Source organism: Pseudorasbora parva, chromosome 20 (assembly GCF_024679245.1).
Source record: "Pseudorasbora parva isolate DD20220531a chromosome 20, ASM2467924v1, whole genome shotgun sequence".
In the NCBI taxonomy this organism is placed as follows: Eukaryota; Metazoa; Chordata; class Actinopteri; order Cypriniformes; family Gobionidae; genus Pseudorasbora; species Pseudorasbora parva.
The window spans coordinates 34,779,079-34,797,066 of NC_090191.1; the positions used below are offsets into that span (position 1 = coordinate 34,779,079).

Sequence of the window (17,988 nt, forward strand, 5' to 3'; positions counted from 1 at the left end):
TCACAGTACAACTCTAGGGTGGATTTATATTTAAATTTATAAATATATTTCTAAGTAGCCTATTTTTCAATATATTATATATTGTTAAAACTTAAAAACGTTTTGAAAATTCTTTGATGATTCACTCAATATAACTGTTCATTATGATTTCATGTTTTATAACGCTTTCAAATAACCATTATATTGGGCTAAACTGTAACATTTTAAAGGTCTCAAATTTCATATGAGCTGGGCCAAACTGTTGTCATAACACCACATGGTCCAGCATATTTCAATAACATGTATCTGACACATAATTCACCAATTTCATGCCTAGTAACAACCATAACGCCTCACTTTAAACAATTTAAGCATGCAGCAAAGCCTGGTGTCTTACCATGCAGTTACTTCCGGCAAATCAGGCTGCTTTTCTTCTTCAGAGCGCTCTGTTTATAAGTTTCAGCATTCCAGAGGTGTCACGCTTAAGTGCTACTGGGTGGAAACACAGGTAGAATTTTTGGCCCCTCTCTGCACTTGATGGGAAACATCCTTGGCTGAGGGAAAGCGCAGAGATTTAGCCTCGGCCTGCTTCATGAATTTTAACAGATGTAAAGCAATGAATAAAACATCTCAATGGAGAGTATACAGAAAGAGTCAGAAAGTAGACACATGGAAAAGCTTTGAATAGGACACTAGAATACTGTATTATATCCCTCCTACTAATTTTTAAACACAGATTGCATCATGCAACCCTAAACATCCTAATGTCCCTTCAAGTGGAGTCATAAATAATCCTACGAGATCTGAGCACATAATGACAGAGCGAAGTCAGATTTACAAATAGAAAACTCGTAGAGGATACATGAGTTATGACTTCGTCTAGAGGCGTGTCAGTTTAAAAATGGCGAAAACACTGATATATAATAATATGTATAATCTGAGATTGGAATAAGGTTGTAGCAAATTGTGTTAAAGTCTCCTCTCACCTCTTAAACAAGAGGGGGAAAAAAGTAGCGTGAGACTTGATTGGATCGTTGTTGTTTGCTATTGACTTTTTCCATGTATAAAGTGATAGAAATCATCACATTGAAAAGACGTAGTTATCTGGGTGTATTATTCACTATATTATAATTTTATTTCATGTAGGCTAATTCTATGTTAGTTTGTCTGGCTTGAGTTTCACATACTTGAAGGCAGCACTAATCTTAGCAAATATTGGACATTCTGCATTAGCAAGTTAGCATTAGCCACCAAACGAAACGACTTTACTGTTGTTAGACATTTGGCAGATAGTAAGTCATCCGGATATAGCAATAAAACATCATTCACACAGTTTACTGTAGAAATAGCAGGAGCAGTATGCTAGTATGCTAATCACATAGCTTGTGGAGAGCTAGAAATGCTCCTGTCAGCTTCCTCTCCCCCCCACTGCTCATTGCCAGTGCAGGATCTGATTTATGAAACAGAGAGGAGCACACTGAATTGCCGTCATACAAGCTTACAAAAGACATACTGTTTCCTCTCTCATTGCAAACACCCCCACTCTCTATTCATCTCCTGTGTGAGACAGAGACAGTCAGGGACCAAAGTCATTTATGGGGAATCTTTTTATCTAAAGGAATTCTCGGATTTAAAGAGATTCAGGGCTTGTTCATTTGCAAAAATACAAAACCAAGAATTTGTTGTAATCCTTTTATATATATTTTTTTAAATATGTACACTCACTGGTCATTTTGTTCATAATACACTAAAACCGGATGCGTTAATATTTCTTGTCATCACAGTCAATTATGAATGACATAAATCACGAAAATTATTATGTAAATGCTTATATAATTAATTTCAAAATGGCTACATTTTAGTAGTATTACTAGAGTTGAGTAGTTGCCAAATACTTGTTGTTTAGCTACCCTGTAAACCCGAATAAGTTAAACAAAACAATTTGTTTTTTAAAAGGTCAAGGCAATCAGGTCCCTCAAAGTTAATAATTGTAAAGTTTAAGTAAGCTTGCAGATTTTTATTTTGTAATCATACATTTGAATTGCTCTGAACTTGAAATATTGCAGTAAGCTAATTCATACTTTAACAAGCTAATTTAAAAAATGCCACCTAGCTGGTTACACAGTGCTTTGGTAATATTAGCATAGCACTTACTGAAGGAGGATAGCTGTAAAAAAAAAAAAAAAAAAGGAAAAAAAAAAGGAAAAAAAAGGAATCAGTCACTTGAACATTTTTTTCAAGTGACTGATCACATCTAAATTTTTCAGTTGGCCGAATTGAAATTCTGTAAATTGATGCAATTTAATTCACAGAAATTAAATTCGGCCGACTGAAAACTTTAGATGTTATCAGTCACTTGAAAATTTTCAATTGGAGTACTACATTTTTATTACAGTGTAGCTAATAGTAATTACATCTAACCTCACAATTGAAGCCTCACAGTGGAATTCATGCTTGGCCTCGTGGCTTCTGTGAATAGTAAAGCCCTCCTTCTTTGATTTGACTGGCCATTTAAAACATTTTTGACATTTATGGCCGCTGAGGAAGACCATTCTAAAATGATAACTTTTGGTTAAGGCGCAGCAGGCATAGAAATTAAAGCCGGCTTTATAGCTGCTAGCCTTCCATCCTCAAGCATGTGCTATTGTGTGTGGTAAATCACTGTCAAAATGTATTACTTTTCAGCCAAAGACACCAATTGAGATCGGTAGACTTTGTGTCATCTGCCGTTTAGCACTGGAGCAGATGTACAGAGTGTTTCACACAGAAGGTACTATCATATAGACGGCATCCATCCCTCTTCCCTTTCTCCAAGTACAGTAAAACGAGTCAGCGGGAAAATAAAACCATTAACCTTTCAACTCTCTGCAAAAATAGCGAGGTCACAAACAGACAGCTGCAGCTTGTATGAAGTCTGACTTCAATATCCCCCTGTGTGTGGTGAGGTCCCCCTCCTTCCGCGTCTCTCAGATACGGTCTCTTCCTACAACCGACTTCAAACGTCTCAATTACCCTCGGCGTGATGGGAAATATGCTAATGCGTAGCACTATCACTCTCCTGCTGGGAGCTCGTACCGAGTGAGCTCGGAAAATAGCTGCATCCCTTGCCTTCTGGCCCTCCTCATCCCTTGATTCCTGTGTATAAAAGAAAAGCTGAGTGGTCATCACATTTAAAAAGTTAATGTGTAACGTAATCATGCTAAGTGCCTATAGAGTGTGAGACCGATTCGGTTACCCGTATTAAAGCGGGTTCCTTTAAATGTGCCGCCTGAGAAATGTGTGAAATCGGCAAAGTGCCGCTAAGCTGGGAATGGAAGCGAACCATGCTAACTATTACTATTACTCATATTTTGTGGATAGGGATTTAAACTGTAACTACTAGCTACATTTTACCATGCAACTTATAACAAAGCAAACATTTACATACATTGTCAATATTTTACAGAGAAAGACTACATTTTAATTAATGTATCTGCTAAGTTTGCCAAGTTTTAGCAGTATTATATCATATCAATGCTAACAAAGCTAACAGACACAAACTAAATGACATGTTTATAAAAGCTTCTTAAAGGGATAGTTCACCCCAAAATTAAAATTACCCCATGATTTACTCTCCCTAAGGACATCCTGACATTGAATGAGAGCCCAGCGCCGTGTGGATTACTTTTATAATGGATGAATGCACTTTTTATGGCTTCATATATTGGGCTCCAAAAACTTTATCATTCACTGCTATTATAAAGCTTGGATTAAGACAATGTCAAAAAAAGATATTTTTTTGTATTCGTCTATATAAATAATCACAACACCATTGTATTTTTTATTTGTATTTTAATAGGACAATTAATTAATTCTATTTATTCATAGACACTGCACCGGACTAAACAACTGATTTGTATTTTTTTCATTGTTTTTCAATAATTCATATATTTTAATGTCCATACACAAGCTGTAACAAATTCCAAAGGACCATCGTCACCTGGTAGTCATTTAAATGTACATTATATCACAAACAGGAAGTCTGTTTTAAAAGTCCCCTGTGGATCCTGGAAGGAAAAAATAAAAAACCCCACATGTTCTCTTCGAGTCTGTGAGCACATGCACTCCGTCAATTCTGCCCTCCAAACAGGAAAAAATAAAATCTTCAAACCTAAACAGATGGCCCAGCCTTTGTCGACGCCGATCCAGGAAGTAAACTGTGAGACAGACATCACATTTTCTGTCCATGAAAATTAGGAGAAAAGAAGAAACTGTAATAAATTTCACTACACCGAAGAACAAATTTACAGCACAGGTGCACTAGAAAGACTCTCTTAGTTTTCTGTTTTCATCTTGTTTTCATTTTTTTCTTTTTCTTTTGTATTTTACAACTGAAATACATTTATAATATATAATCAACACCATTTGAGTTTTAAAAATATGCATTTGTGAGATTCTATTCCCCCAGTTACCCCTTTAATACAAAGCATATCTTTACAAAAGGAATCTTGTTGCATAAGTCACATGGTAAAGCAAGAATGGGTTCAGGCATTGAGCAGGAGGGCAGTGGTGTGTGTCTGTGTGTGTGTGTGTGTGTGTGTGTGTGTGTGTGTGTGTGTGTGTGTGTGTGCACTGAGCAAGGTGCATTAAGAGCTCCTCAGCACAAATTGCATTGGTATTGGTATAAAAAATATCAACCTTATAGACTAATTTCTTGCTAATTAAATGGCAGAGAAGAGATCATTCATATTTCAGGTGCACATTTTCTTTAAATACTATTTAAACAATAATAATGCATTTTGGATAAATTTTAGACATATTTCCACACAATTTTGTCCATTGTCTTAATGACAATTAAGCACCTTGCACCCCCAAGACTTTTATTACTGTAATGCAAAATATAATTTATTACTTTTATATATATATATATATATATATATATATATATATATATATATATATATATATATATATATATATATATATATATATACATATATACATATACACACACACACACATAAAATTAACATTTTGAACAGCGCCTGGTTTCATGGTAATGAGAATGTGTAAAGTGTGCTTAATTGTCATTTAAATGTTTTTTATATTATTTTTAAAACAATTTTATGCAAAATATAATTTATGAAACAAACCCGAACATGATTTTTTAAAGATTTACACACCCTGGTGATTGGGTGATCACAATGATGAAATAATCTCCAAAACAGCCCTAAGAATCTTATTGGATGATTCTCAAAGTTTCATAAAAAAACTTGATGCCATTATTCAGAAATAATAGTGGGACTTGGTAAGGATGTTTGCGGATAAAAGTACATCACTTTAAAGAGAAGGCATAGAAGGGAAACCTCCCAAAAAGAAAAAAAGAACAAAAAAAGAACAAAAGACATTTCTGGGCGGGCTATGCTCTGGTCCGGGCTGGCCCGTTTCACATGTCCACGACAACATGCACAATAATTTTAACAAAGATAATAAATAAGCACATTATTTTTTTCACAGTTTACTCGCAAACTTTGGAGTATAAAACGGAATGGCTAGTATTTCAGCTCAAGTCCAAAAGCCTCCACTGTCAGTGTGAGAAAGTCAAATCTATTGAAACACAAAAGGTGTTTCCCTTTCTGTTTAGTTCTGCACCTTCCACAAAAAAACAAGTATAACAAACATCCCATCAGGTTAGGCAAGGTGTGAAATCAACATGGGTGGGACAGACAGACTGAGAGAGAGCATTTTCTCTGTTTATCACCTGTATCAACAGGCCAATCTCTCAAAACAGCTGTTTTCACACAATCATTGGGTTCAAAAGATCAATACTATATAGGCAAATTATTGACAAGTAAAACGCACATTCTGACAGAGAGAGCCAAACCTTATTGCTCATGCCGAATTGGAAAAAGACAAAGACTTACGCAAATCATGCAAGAGATCGGTCTCGGCCGTACACACGCGCACAAAAGCATCCTCCCGCACACCCTAGTAGAGCCCAGCTTTACTTTTTTTGTATCAAAAGTGTGTGTAGAGCTGTCTAAAAGCTTGTGAAATCCCGCCCCTGCTGGTACACTCCTTAATCGGCGCAAATATCTCACAATTCCATCAAATCGAAGACAACAAATTTAAAGACACACAATACTGAAAAATCATAGAAGTGGTAACAACCACAATGGTGATTGTTTTCCTCTATGGGTTGAGTGAAAGCCTATTGGACCCCGGTGTGAGTCGCGTGACGTATGGGCCTAGAGGTTGAGCTGATGGAGCTCACAGAGACTGAGAGCTCTGGACGGGAGCTGATTAAAAAAAAAAGTCCAGCTACGGCCCATCCTGCTGCAATGCCTCCTCCACTACACTAGGGGGCTCGGCCAATCCTTTGCGCTGCAGCGTCCACTCGCCAAAAGAAAAAAAACGGATAGCGGTCATGGTCTATAACGCTGACACTCTGACGATGTTGCTTTGCAAGAAGTCGGGACAGTTGCCCAAGTCTCCGCCCTCGGGCGTGGTCACGGGCGGGGTAGGCATGCTGATGACAGCGGCAGTGATGTAGGACTGCTCTTCCGAATTCAGGGGCACCGTCTCCTCGAACTTGGCATTGAGACTGGAGCGGCTGCATTGGAAGAGAGAGGAAGAGAGGGAGGGTGAGAATACAATCCAGCTGATGGGCAAATTCCCCCAGCTGTTGGAGGGAATCATGATAGCGTTCCCAGAGTGTGCTGGCATATGGGGAATGTCACAACCGGAGCTTTGCAGGATTCCAGCAGCGTGAATCACTATGGGAACAATTCCCCATACCCAGATTCGCAGAGAATCTGCATATTATTTACTACACATACATATGTGTTAAAAACTACGTATAATGCATGCTAAAAGCTATAAACTATATACTGCATTCTATATGCACTACATTCTATGCTTCACATACTATATATGTATACTGAATAATATGCAATATACACTGCATATTAACCATCATACCATCACACTAGGCATTGCACTGTGTTCCACATATTTGCATAATGCATACTAAATACAGTGCACTAAATACAGCATTTTATTCTACACATTATGTATGTACTAGTAATAACCTTTCTACATCCTATGCACTACATATTGCATACTATGCATTCCTCATGTGCAAACTACACACTGCATAGTATGAATACTACTGCATATTGTATACTAAATGGTATGCATTACACTGCAAATTATGCATGGTATACTTCATTTTACATTTGCATACTAAATACTATGGATTACATATTGCATACTGGTATTATGCATTACACATTGTATTCTACATATTATGCACACTAAATATGCGCTAATATGCATTCTACATCCTATGTACTACATATTGCATACTATGCATTATACACTTAATTCTACATTTGCATTCGGGATTATATGCATTGCACACAATGCATTGCGTACTTTATTTTACATACAACCACCTAAAGGATTATTAGGAACACCATACTAATACTGTGTTTGACCCCCCTTTCGCCTTCAGAACTGCCTTAATTCTACGTGCCATTGATTCAACAAGGTGCTGAAAGCATTCTTTAGAAATGTTGGCCCATATTGATAGGATAGCATCTTGCAGTTGATGGAGATTTGTGGGATGTACATCCAGGGCACAAAGCTCCCGTTCCACCACATCCCAAAGATGCTCTATTGGGTTGAGATCTGGTGACTGTGGGGGCCATTTTAGTACAGTGAACTCATTGTCATGTTCAAGAAACCAATTTTAAATGATTTGAGCTTTGAGACATGGTGCATTATTCTACTGGAAGTAGCCATCAGAGGATGGGTCCATGGTGGCCATAAGGGATGAACATGGTCAGGAACAATGTTAAGGTAGGCCGTGGCATTTAAACGATCCCCAATTGGCACTAAGGGGCCTAAAGTGTGCCAAGAAAACATCCCCCACACCATTACACCACCACCATCAGCCTGCACAGTGGTAACAAGGCATGATGGATCAATGTTCTCATTCTGTTTACGACAAATTCTGACTCTACCATCTGAATGTCTCAACAGAATTCGAGACTCATCAGACCAGGCAACACTTTTTTTTGTCTTCAACTGTCCAATTTTGGTGAGCTTGTGCAAATTGTAGCCTCTTTTTCCTATTTGTAGTGGAGATGAGTGGTGCCCGGTGGGGTCTTCTGCTGTTTTAGCCCATGTGCCTCAAGGTTGTGTGTGTTGTGGCTTCACAAATGCTTTGCTGCATACCTTGGTTGTAACGAGTGGTTATTTCAGTCAAAGTTGCTCTTCTATCAGCTTCAATCAGTCAGCCCATTCTCCTCTGATCTCTAGCATCAACAAGGCATTTTTGCCCACAGGACTGCTGCATACTGGATGTTTTTCCCTTTTCACACCATTCTTTGTAAACCCTAGAAAGGGTTGTGCATGAAAATCCCAGTAACTGAGCAGATTGTGAAATACTCAGACCGGCCCGTCCGGCATCGATAAGAATGCCACACTCAAATTGCTTAAATCACCTTTCTTTCCCATTCTGACATTCAGTTTGGAGTTCAGGAGATTGTCTTGACCAGGACCACACCCCTAAATACATTGAAGTAACTGCCATATGATTGGTTGATTAGATAACTGCATTAATGAGAAATTGAACAGGGTTTCCTAATAATCCTTTAGGTGAGTGTATATTTACTAAATTCCATGCAATATACTTTGCATTATACATGCCTACTAGCTACTATGCAGTATGCACTGCATTACTAAGGACATGATATGAATACTAAATAACATGCACTATGCATAATACAGTATACACTAAATCTATGCACTGATAATTGCATTTTACATCCTATGCATTGCATAATTTTTCTACATATGCAAACTAAAATATATGTATTTTACACTGTATACATTATACAACATATTCTAGATATGCATTACAAATTGCACGTTATGCATTACACATGGTATTCTACATATGCATACTAAACTTATGCACTAATATACTTCATTCTACATTCAACACTTCATACAGTATAATGTACACACATTATAAAATGCATTACAGACTGCAGAAATATATATTTTTATTATTGCTGTTACTGATAAAATATTTTACTTGGCAAGTTAATTTAGATTATGTGTAAATAAAACAATGCACACTAGATCTTCAAGAACTGCTCGCCATATTCGCTCACACAAAGTAACCATACAGGCAAAATATAACAAACACACACACACACTTCTCTAGACAAACCTACAATTTTGATAAAGCCAGTATTTGAAACACTTCTAATGAAATAAGACACAGCTCTGACTCATCTATATTCAGAGCACAGCCAATATATCATCCTATTCCTTCTCCTTGTGTGTGTGTGTGTAAGTGTGCATGAGTGCTGTGAGAGCACCTGTTGGTCATCGGTCTCTCTCGGATCTGGATGGTGCTGAGCTCCTGTATGCTGCCCCTGCGGCCGCCGACCATGTTGGAATTGGGCACGTTGAAGCTCTTGCGCTTGTTTCTGCGCGTGCAGCAGGAGGACAGCCCGTGCGGAGATGAGGACATCGAGGAGGAACGCGACATGGACGGCTTGGCTAGAGAAACCTCCATACAGCTCGTCTCATAGGTTTGCTCATCCACAAATTCATGATTCTGAAAGAGAAAAAGAAACGGGAATTATTTATCACTTTAAGGACTGATTTTGGTATTTGATTATTGTATTATTGTGGGTAATCTAATAATTATTATACTTTTCTTCAAAAAGTTGGTTAATTAGATGTAGTTTTAATAAAACAATATAATTAATATATATTCATATTAAAAACTAGAATAAAAAAATACAAATATACAGTGGTGTAAAGTATTTGATAAATGTAATTAGTTACTGTACTTAAGTATCTTAACTGTACTTTATATCAAAGAAATTAGCAACTTTTACTCTCTAGTTGACTACATCCAATACATTTGTGATGAGTACTCGCGACATTTTGCATGGCGCTTAACTTTTTCTGCAGCAGTTTATTTCCGCTACAAAAGAAGTGATATCGCCATCTACAGGGCATCGGTGGTACTACATCTTGTGCGTTTTGCCCTTACTCACCAGAACTTGTCAACAAGGCTACTTTACGTAAATGCAAGTGCATTAGCAGGTAGTTTCATATATGAGATGAGGACATGGCTGCAACCGGTGAAGAGGCCGAAACCAGCACGTCCAGTGAAAGTAGGCTTTGACTATTTCATTTGACTTAACAACATTTTATTTAACCTGATCCTGATTAGTTTAATTATGCCCTTTCTGAGCACTTGAGCTTTTTTTTTAGACGTTTAAGAGGCTGTTGTGGCGACCCTGATTTATTGCAATTTTGAGGTGTTCAGTCTTATTATATTAGACCTACGTGAGAATTACTTAGATATTAGAAAATAGATGTATCATTGCTTTCCCCACAAATCATCTATTTCTTGCTTTTCACTGTCATGTCTATGCTTGAGGACTAGAATTGAGGAGTAAAATACTTACCCAGAGTACCAGATCTGGTACCAGACATTTTCTTTCTGGGTAAGTACTGTTAAAATCAGATACTCTAAGCCCCAGTTTCACAGACAAGGCTTTTAAAATTCTGTCATCATTTACTCACCTTCAATTTGTTTTAAACCTGTATGAGTTTCTTTGTTCTGCTGAACACAAAAGAAGATATGTTGAAGAATGTTTGTACCAAGCCAAAGGAGGGCAACCATTGACAAGTTGGGGAAAAAAATACTATGGTAGTGAATGGTTGCTCTCTCGGCTTGGTTACAAACGTTCTTCAAAATATCTTCTTTTGTGTTCAGCAGAACAAAGAAACTCATAAACGTTTGAAACAACTTGAGGGTGAGTAAATGATGACAGAATTTTCATTTTTTTTTTTTTTTGGGTGAACTAACCCTTCAAGCTAGTCTCAGACTAAAATGCATCTTAAAATCTGTCAGTGCTATTGGTTTGTCTCAAGATGCAGACCACTTTTTTTTAAATAAGTAACATTTGTAAAAGCTACTTAAATGTCCTAAATGAACTAAGGCCTAATCCTGGCTTAATCAAAACCTTGTCTGTGAAACCAGGCCTAAGACTTTTACTCAAGTGGTATTGTAATTGGTGACTTGTAACTTGTAATTTTCGCTGTAAAGTATTTTTTTACTCAAGTATGGTTTCAGGAACTTTTAAACACCTCTGGAAATATTTAATTAATATACTAATGAAATACATATTAAAGGAATAATTCAATAAATTCAAAGGTTACTGTATGCATTTGTGCACAATTTGTTTTATGTTTTAGTTCTTTGGCTAAATCGAGTTCTCATTAATTGCTGACAAGAACTTAAAGAATAATGGTAAATCTCAAATATCTTTGTCTTTCAAACAAATATTGCACAAGCATTTAATAATGTGAGCCAGTCAAAATCCAGAGGGTTTCCTTGAATCAGATTTACTGTAACTATGCCTGTTTCTCAAACATTCCTGCATCATCAGCAGGACACTGGAATTTTCCTTTCAAACGTCAAAAGTCTAGTGCCCTAGGAAAGCAAGAGTGGGTCACAGTCTGTTCTCTAGACTGTCATGAGCCTAGCTGGCAGGGGACAACAGTGGCTGTCATTTTCATGCCAGTGCCTGACTAATGATTTCGCTTGGGAGGAAAAACTGCACTTATTTGTGGCAAAGCCACAAGGCTGCAGAAGAAGTCAGGCACTGGTTGATGTTAAGGGTTACAAAATGAAACTGTCCACTTTCACCCTCATTTACCCTTCTGCCAAAGCTCTCAAATCATGGGTTATTCAAATATGGCATGTGAAAATGTATTGTGCCACGTTTAAATGTCAATTATGCCAAATAGCTATGTTTATCATGTCATAACCGACCACTTGAGCTAATAACGACTCATATTTCAATCTTTTCCTCACACAAAGTTAGTTTTAGAAAACTTTGCCTTTTAAAGAAAAACCTGAAAAATAGCACTTGTACTTGGAATATAAGCTGTTTTAAATACTTTTACACAATACTTTTTTTTGTAACTCTAAAGTGTCTGTTCTTGCACCTGGGATAATATGCCAAACTTCTCCTTTTGTGATCCTATGAGGAAAGAAAGTCATACAGGATTGAAACAATGCGAAGTGGAATAAATGATAACAGTAATTTCATTTCCACTTTAAATACAGTCAATATAGACACCAGTCCAGTATATTGAACCTTCTACAAGGTACTAAAAACAGCTGTGAAAGAATATAAAATTGTAGGAGAACCTCATAATGATTCTTACAGATGTGCTTAGTGTGCCTTTTAGGACAACTGTATATCAAAAACACCAAATAATGACAAAGCTGAGAAAAGCTTCCAGTTATGTGTAAAGGTTTCTCCAGAGGTTTCTTACCGTGGTTTTCTCCAAGCAGTGCAGGAGATGGTGATGCTGGGTCTCAAAAGTGGGGTTGGACTTACATACCAAAGCTTGGCCCGCCTCTTTTGATGCCTTTTGGAGAAACAGAAAACACTGCTTATCAACCTATCAGAGCAGAAAGAAGCTGAGAGAAAAGACATGACCAATGACAACAAAGCCTGAATTCTCACAATGACCCTGCAACGTTGAGACAATGCAAAGGAACGTTTAGCTAGTTCATTGTGACAACGGTAGGCTCTAGGTCACTGCCCTGTCCTGTTCTCTCAACATCACGGCATTGACGGACAGCTCTAGGTTCAAAAACAGTTGACAACAAGAGTATTGCAGTCTGCAAATGTCTACTGAATTTGTATATAGATACAAATTTGCAGAAAAGCAAAGGAATTTGGAAAAGTTTGTCTAAATAAGTGTCTGTTGTATTTGAACCATGACGGCCACCGTCCCCAAAATTACTAGAGCCTTAATGAATCACCATGACAAAGTGACCAGGTGACTAGAGCAGGGGTGAGCGATCATGCTCCTGGAGGGCCAATGTCCTGCAGATTGTAGCTCCAACCTGCCCCAACCAATCCACCAATCCAATCCTAAAGGCTACATCCAAAATGGTATTTCCTCTTAGCAGGTACTTCTTCTGTGTAATTACTTAGCGACAGTTTAAAAAGTATGTTCTATACAGTATGAATTTAATCCTGACTTGCTGTCATTGTCCATTCACAAATCCTCTCCTGTGACCTAATGGGATAAAGTATCCATTGGGCTGCATTTACACTACACAGATACAAATCTTTTGTCCATATCCAATTTTTTGGCCCGTCTGTTTAGATTCACACAACTGGTATCTGCTACCTGTGTTTACATTCATTCCCGCCCAAAATGATTGTCGTGATCGCTTATTTGATTCGCTTATCGATTATTTGCCAGCATGGACAAGATAAGATATCAAAATTTGCCCCAACGGATTTATACAGGAAAATTTTATTTTATCTACAGCTCGTTTGATCTATAATTCTGAAGTGAAATAAAATAGCGCTGTAAGATTATATTTGTTTTCATGAATTCAAATGAATTAACGAGAGAGAGAGAGAGAGAGAGAGAGAGAGAGAGAGAGAGAGAGAGAGAGAGAGAGGAGAGAGAGAGAGAGAGAGAGAGAGAGAGAGAGAGAGAGAGAGAGAGAGAGAGCAACCTAGTGGTGAAGCTAGTTGGTTTGACAGCAAGGTTATCACCTCATTGCTGAGAAACATAATGTAGCTTTCAGTAGCGAGCTGTTTTATTTATAAAACTCACAGGGCAGAGGTTGAGGTTCTTTCCTTTATAAAGTTTCCATCTCAATAAAAAAAAAATCTGCGAGCGAGCGCATAGAGGCACATCTGCTTCATAATACACATTAAAAAGCTATCTTTGAGGGCAAATGTGTCGACCTCGCCGTGGTGGCTTGGAATTCAAAGAGGAATCGGATATATATCGACTACTGTTGAATACTTTGAAATTCAGACTCTTTTAACATTTCGCCTACTAAGTATGCCGTTTAGGATGCAGCCTAATTAGACGATTTAGGTGTGTTTAATTAGTATTAAAGCCAAATTTTGCAAGAAAGTGGCCCTTTCAGGAGCAGGACTGGACACCCCTGGACTAGGGCGCGGCTCAGCGAGAACCCGCGAATGTTCAACAGGCACTTGATCAACACCACCCATGGTCTCTGCTTCACATTAAACCCCGCCTCCCGTTTAGATGCTGACCAATCAAAGACATGCAGCTCAGACAGTTTCATTCCTCCATGTAATGAGTTCGGATGATGTCATGAAAAGAGAAAGAGAGAGAGAGCACAGGCCAGTCCAAAGAGAAATTCATTTAAAAATGCATGTTAAAAAATGAGTTGTAGTTTGTGTCGAAAAAGCAGTTAAAACAACAAGTAGACAAGATACAAAAAAGTAATAAGGAGATAAAACCCAAAAGCAAAACAGTTGAGAAATGGAGAAAAGGGTTGCAGTAAAAAACAGGGGGGCCCCGTTGGTACTGGAGCGGATGGGAGTGGCCCCCGCCAGGCCAAGCCGCATGCACCGCACTGCCATTGGACAAAAGGACACACGATTATTGATGGTCTCATGACCAGCCACCAGGAAGAGGTGCTGGCGTACCCGGTCTAGGCGTTAGGAAGAGCGAAAGAGAGTGAGAAAGATAGAAAGAGAGTTAGAGGAACACCACGGAAGCGTTGATGGGGACAGCCCTGCTGGACCCCGGCCCCCTGGCGGAGAGGTGAACGGCCAGGGGGGAAAGGGGTCCACATGCACCAGCACCAGCCCATCATGTCACGTTCCATTAAGAGAGACCCCGGCGAATTGGTTTCCACCGTTACCTCCTCGTTCGCGTCCGCCAGCATCCCATTGCGTTTGTACTGCAAATAAGCGTTAGCACCACCGCTCTTCGTCGCATGAATTCTAGCAAGCCTGGTTTTCTGTTCAGGTGGACAAACACACGGGCGTTTAGCCTAATGTGGGTGTGCATGTGATTGTGGTGTGACTGGAGGTTTGCATGCTCATGTCAGCCATGAAGAATGGCAATGTGTCTTATGTTCTCTGTCCAAAGAACTTCAAAAAAATAAAAATAGAAACTGTAACAATACCAGTCTTTCTGTAATGTGGTTAGATGTGCATTGCAAAGAGAGGATATTTTGACACCATATATAGAATACATTCAATAAAAAAAATTAAATAATAATAATATATGCATTAGTTAAAGGGGTACTTCAGCGCTGGGAAGATGAATGAGTATTTAAACTGGGTCATTTATGTAGTTGAAATGGGAAATTATTTTTGAATTTCTAGACTGAGAAAAGCCAGAAAATGTATTTTTGGCTCATGTGGATGAAAGACAACAACTCCCAGAATGCACTTGCTTCGCTGCCCTATGAGGCCACTCCCAAAGCCACCGCTACTGAATCACTGATCACTTGCCCACCGCGTTTATTTTCATAAAATCAGTTCAGTTAGAGAACAGACACTACAATTAACAACTGAACGTGTCTGTTCAATATAATGTGAGTGAGCCGAACGAGTGTCACGACACAAACGCAGCAGGAGTCAGATTACACTCATCACAAGAGCAAAGAGCTGAGGTAATCGTGGCTGCGGTATACATTCACAGCGGGTGTTCAGTCTGACGCGTTTTCAGTTCATGCCTTTGGAAGCTTAACTTTCACAGGAATTAATTTGAGAAGTTTTGGCCACTCAGTTTACATAAATGTGATGAGGCTGCGGAGTCGAGACGGGTTGAAAACACGCGCAAATAGCTCCTTCTACTGGCTGTAGTCTTTAGCCTCTGGCTAAAAAAAACTCTGATGACAAAACATGTCGATATTTGCATCATGGGAGGATTTTTCCCAGAAATAAAATACATAAATCTCTTGTCTTAGAAGGATATGAGGGGGGGAAGCGCAATCATTCGAATATACTCCAGGGTTTCTACTGATACAAAGCCATAATGCTAATCGCTGAAGTAACCCTTTCAAAGTTTGGTATCAGTGAGATAAAAAAAGAAATGAAGACTTTTCTTCATCAAGCATGCATTAAATTGATCAAACCTGACATCATTTGAGCTTTTCATCCTTTAAAGAAACCTAAAAAAATGTCTTGCTATTAGAAACCTAATAGTAAGTATTAACTTAAGTATTATGAGCACAATCTGCTGAAAATTCAGTTTCACCAATACATGATTAAAATACATTTTAACTTATTAAAATAGAAAATATTTTAAAAATAGAAAAGTCATCTTAAAATAAAATAATATTTCACAATATTACTGTTTATACTTTACTTTTGATCAAATAAATTCAAACTTGTAAAGCTAGAGAGAAAAAATCTTACCATAAAAAATAAATAAAAATAAATAAATTATGGTAAGATTTTGGCGTATACAAATAATTAGATAGAACATTAATTATTAAATAAAATATTAATAAAATAACTAAGACATACATTTTAAACTTATGCCAAACTACTTTTCCTTTTTTCCTTTCGGAATTTCAGGCTTTTCAGGCTTTTATTTTTTTATATCTCCAGAAAAAAATGGCAGAACAAAAACCTGCAATTTGTGTCAAATAAATTGATAAATTGATATCAATTTGGTATTTTATCAATCTAATTAAGTTTAAGTATTGTAAAATGTTAAAGGTATTGGTATGGATTACTGAAATGTTGGTATTGTTACAAACTCTCTCATTTTCCCCTCTTCTATTCTCGTTCTCAGTTCCCAGTTAACTGAAGAAACAGACTGTTGTCCTTGGGTGGACTGGTTGTACAGTTTATGCATGTGCGGAGGGGGAGCGGGATATCTGAACTGTTTGTGTCTCCCATGGGGTGGCTGGAGTTGAACAGCTAAATTAAGAGAAGACACTCATCTAATGAGATATGATGTGATGTCACTACGTCTGTGTATTCTGATCACCCCCAGAGGAGAACGGGCTACAGAACACAGCATCTGTTCTTCTAATGCCTGCTCTCAATGGCCAAGTACACACTGTAGCTAAATACAGTTGTGACTCCTCTTATATTAGTGCCTAATCTCGTTCTGGTATTTAGAAGTTTGATGATGACCAAAATATTTCGCGTAGTACGCACAAAACTGATTTAAATGGCATGGTTTGATGTCACTAACACGATAAGGTGTAAACCACCATGTCAATCACTGCATGTTCAGAATGACTCCTGTTTTTCGTACGTGCATGAAAAGATGATTTACGGCAGGAATACTCACAACAAGTAATGCCATAATAAATTCAAGCGTCTGGCTAATGCATCGACTATAAATGTAGTGTGTGCGTGCGGACAGCTTCGTTGATTATGCCGTGCAGATGGGCTGTAAAACTTGCATTTAAATTTAATTGCAAAAGTAATCTGATTAATTGAGGTTCTGGAATTAATTGAATTGTTTCTTTTTTTAAATAATCCTGAAGCATCATCATGGATTGGTGCGCAGATACGTTCGTCTTGCTGCATCTTCAAACATCAAACTGTGTGTCGCAGCTTAAGTTTGGGTTGCACTTTATTTTAGTGTGACGTAATTACAATTTACTCAAATAAGCTCTGAGTTATATAAATGAGCTACATGAACTTACTATACGGTTTGGTTTAGAGTTAGTTGTAATTATGCATAATGTACTGTTATTAAGTACATGCAGTAATGTGTAGTAATGTGTAATAACTACATAGCCTTAAAATAAATGTTACTAAAGTTTGAGATAACAGCAAGCCCAACATTATTTTCTTCACTGGTTCCTGCCATTAAATTTTGCAAATCAAAAAGTATTTAGTAGATTCACTGGTATGGAAGCTAGTTTCTGCCACGAAATTTATAAATACAACATAAAAAATTAATTAATTACAATTAAACAAATAAATAAATACATATGAAAGAGGTAATTGTAGCTTTTTATCTCAAAATTCCGACTTTTATCTCAGAATTGTGAGTTTATATCTCAAAATTTCACTTTATAATTCACAATTGTGAGCTTATATATCACAATTCTGAGAAAAGTCAGAATTGAGAGACATAGACTCGCAATTCTGGCTGTTTTTCTCGCAATTGTGAGTTTTTTATCTCACAATTCTGACATTTTTTTAAAAGAAC

The 17,988-nt window shown here is 37.6% G+C and overlaps 1 protein-coding gene across 3 annotated transcripts in view; it reads right to left on the reverse strand.

Annotated features, from left to right (window-relative positions):
- Positions 1-4,971: 4,971 nt before the first annotated feature.
- kcnd2 (potassium voltage-gated channel, Shal-related subfamily, member 2) overlaps positions 4,972-17,988 on the reverse strand; it is a 142,912-nt gene continuing 129,895 nt past the window's right edge. For 2 of the 3 annotated variants that reach the window (XM_067428702.1, XM_067428703.1), the window contains 3 exons: positions 12,343-12,438; positions 9,354-9,595; positions 4,972-6,571 (listed from right to left, as the gene is read on the reverse strand). In XM_067428702.1, the coding sequence (XP_067284803.1) occupies positions 6,391-6,571; positions 9,354-9,595; positions 12,343-12,438 (519 nt within the window). In that variant the 3' untranslated portion in view covers positions 4,972-6,390. Of the gene's footprint in view, positions 6,572-9,353; positions 9,596-12,342; positions 12,439-14,719; positions 14,819-17,988 lie in introns of all 3 variants that reach the window. The other variant, XM_067428704.1, reaches the window with a different exon arrangement.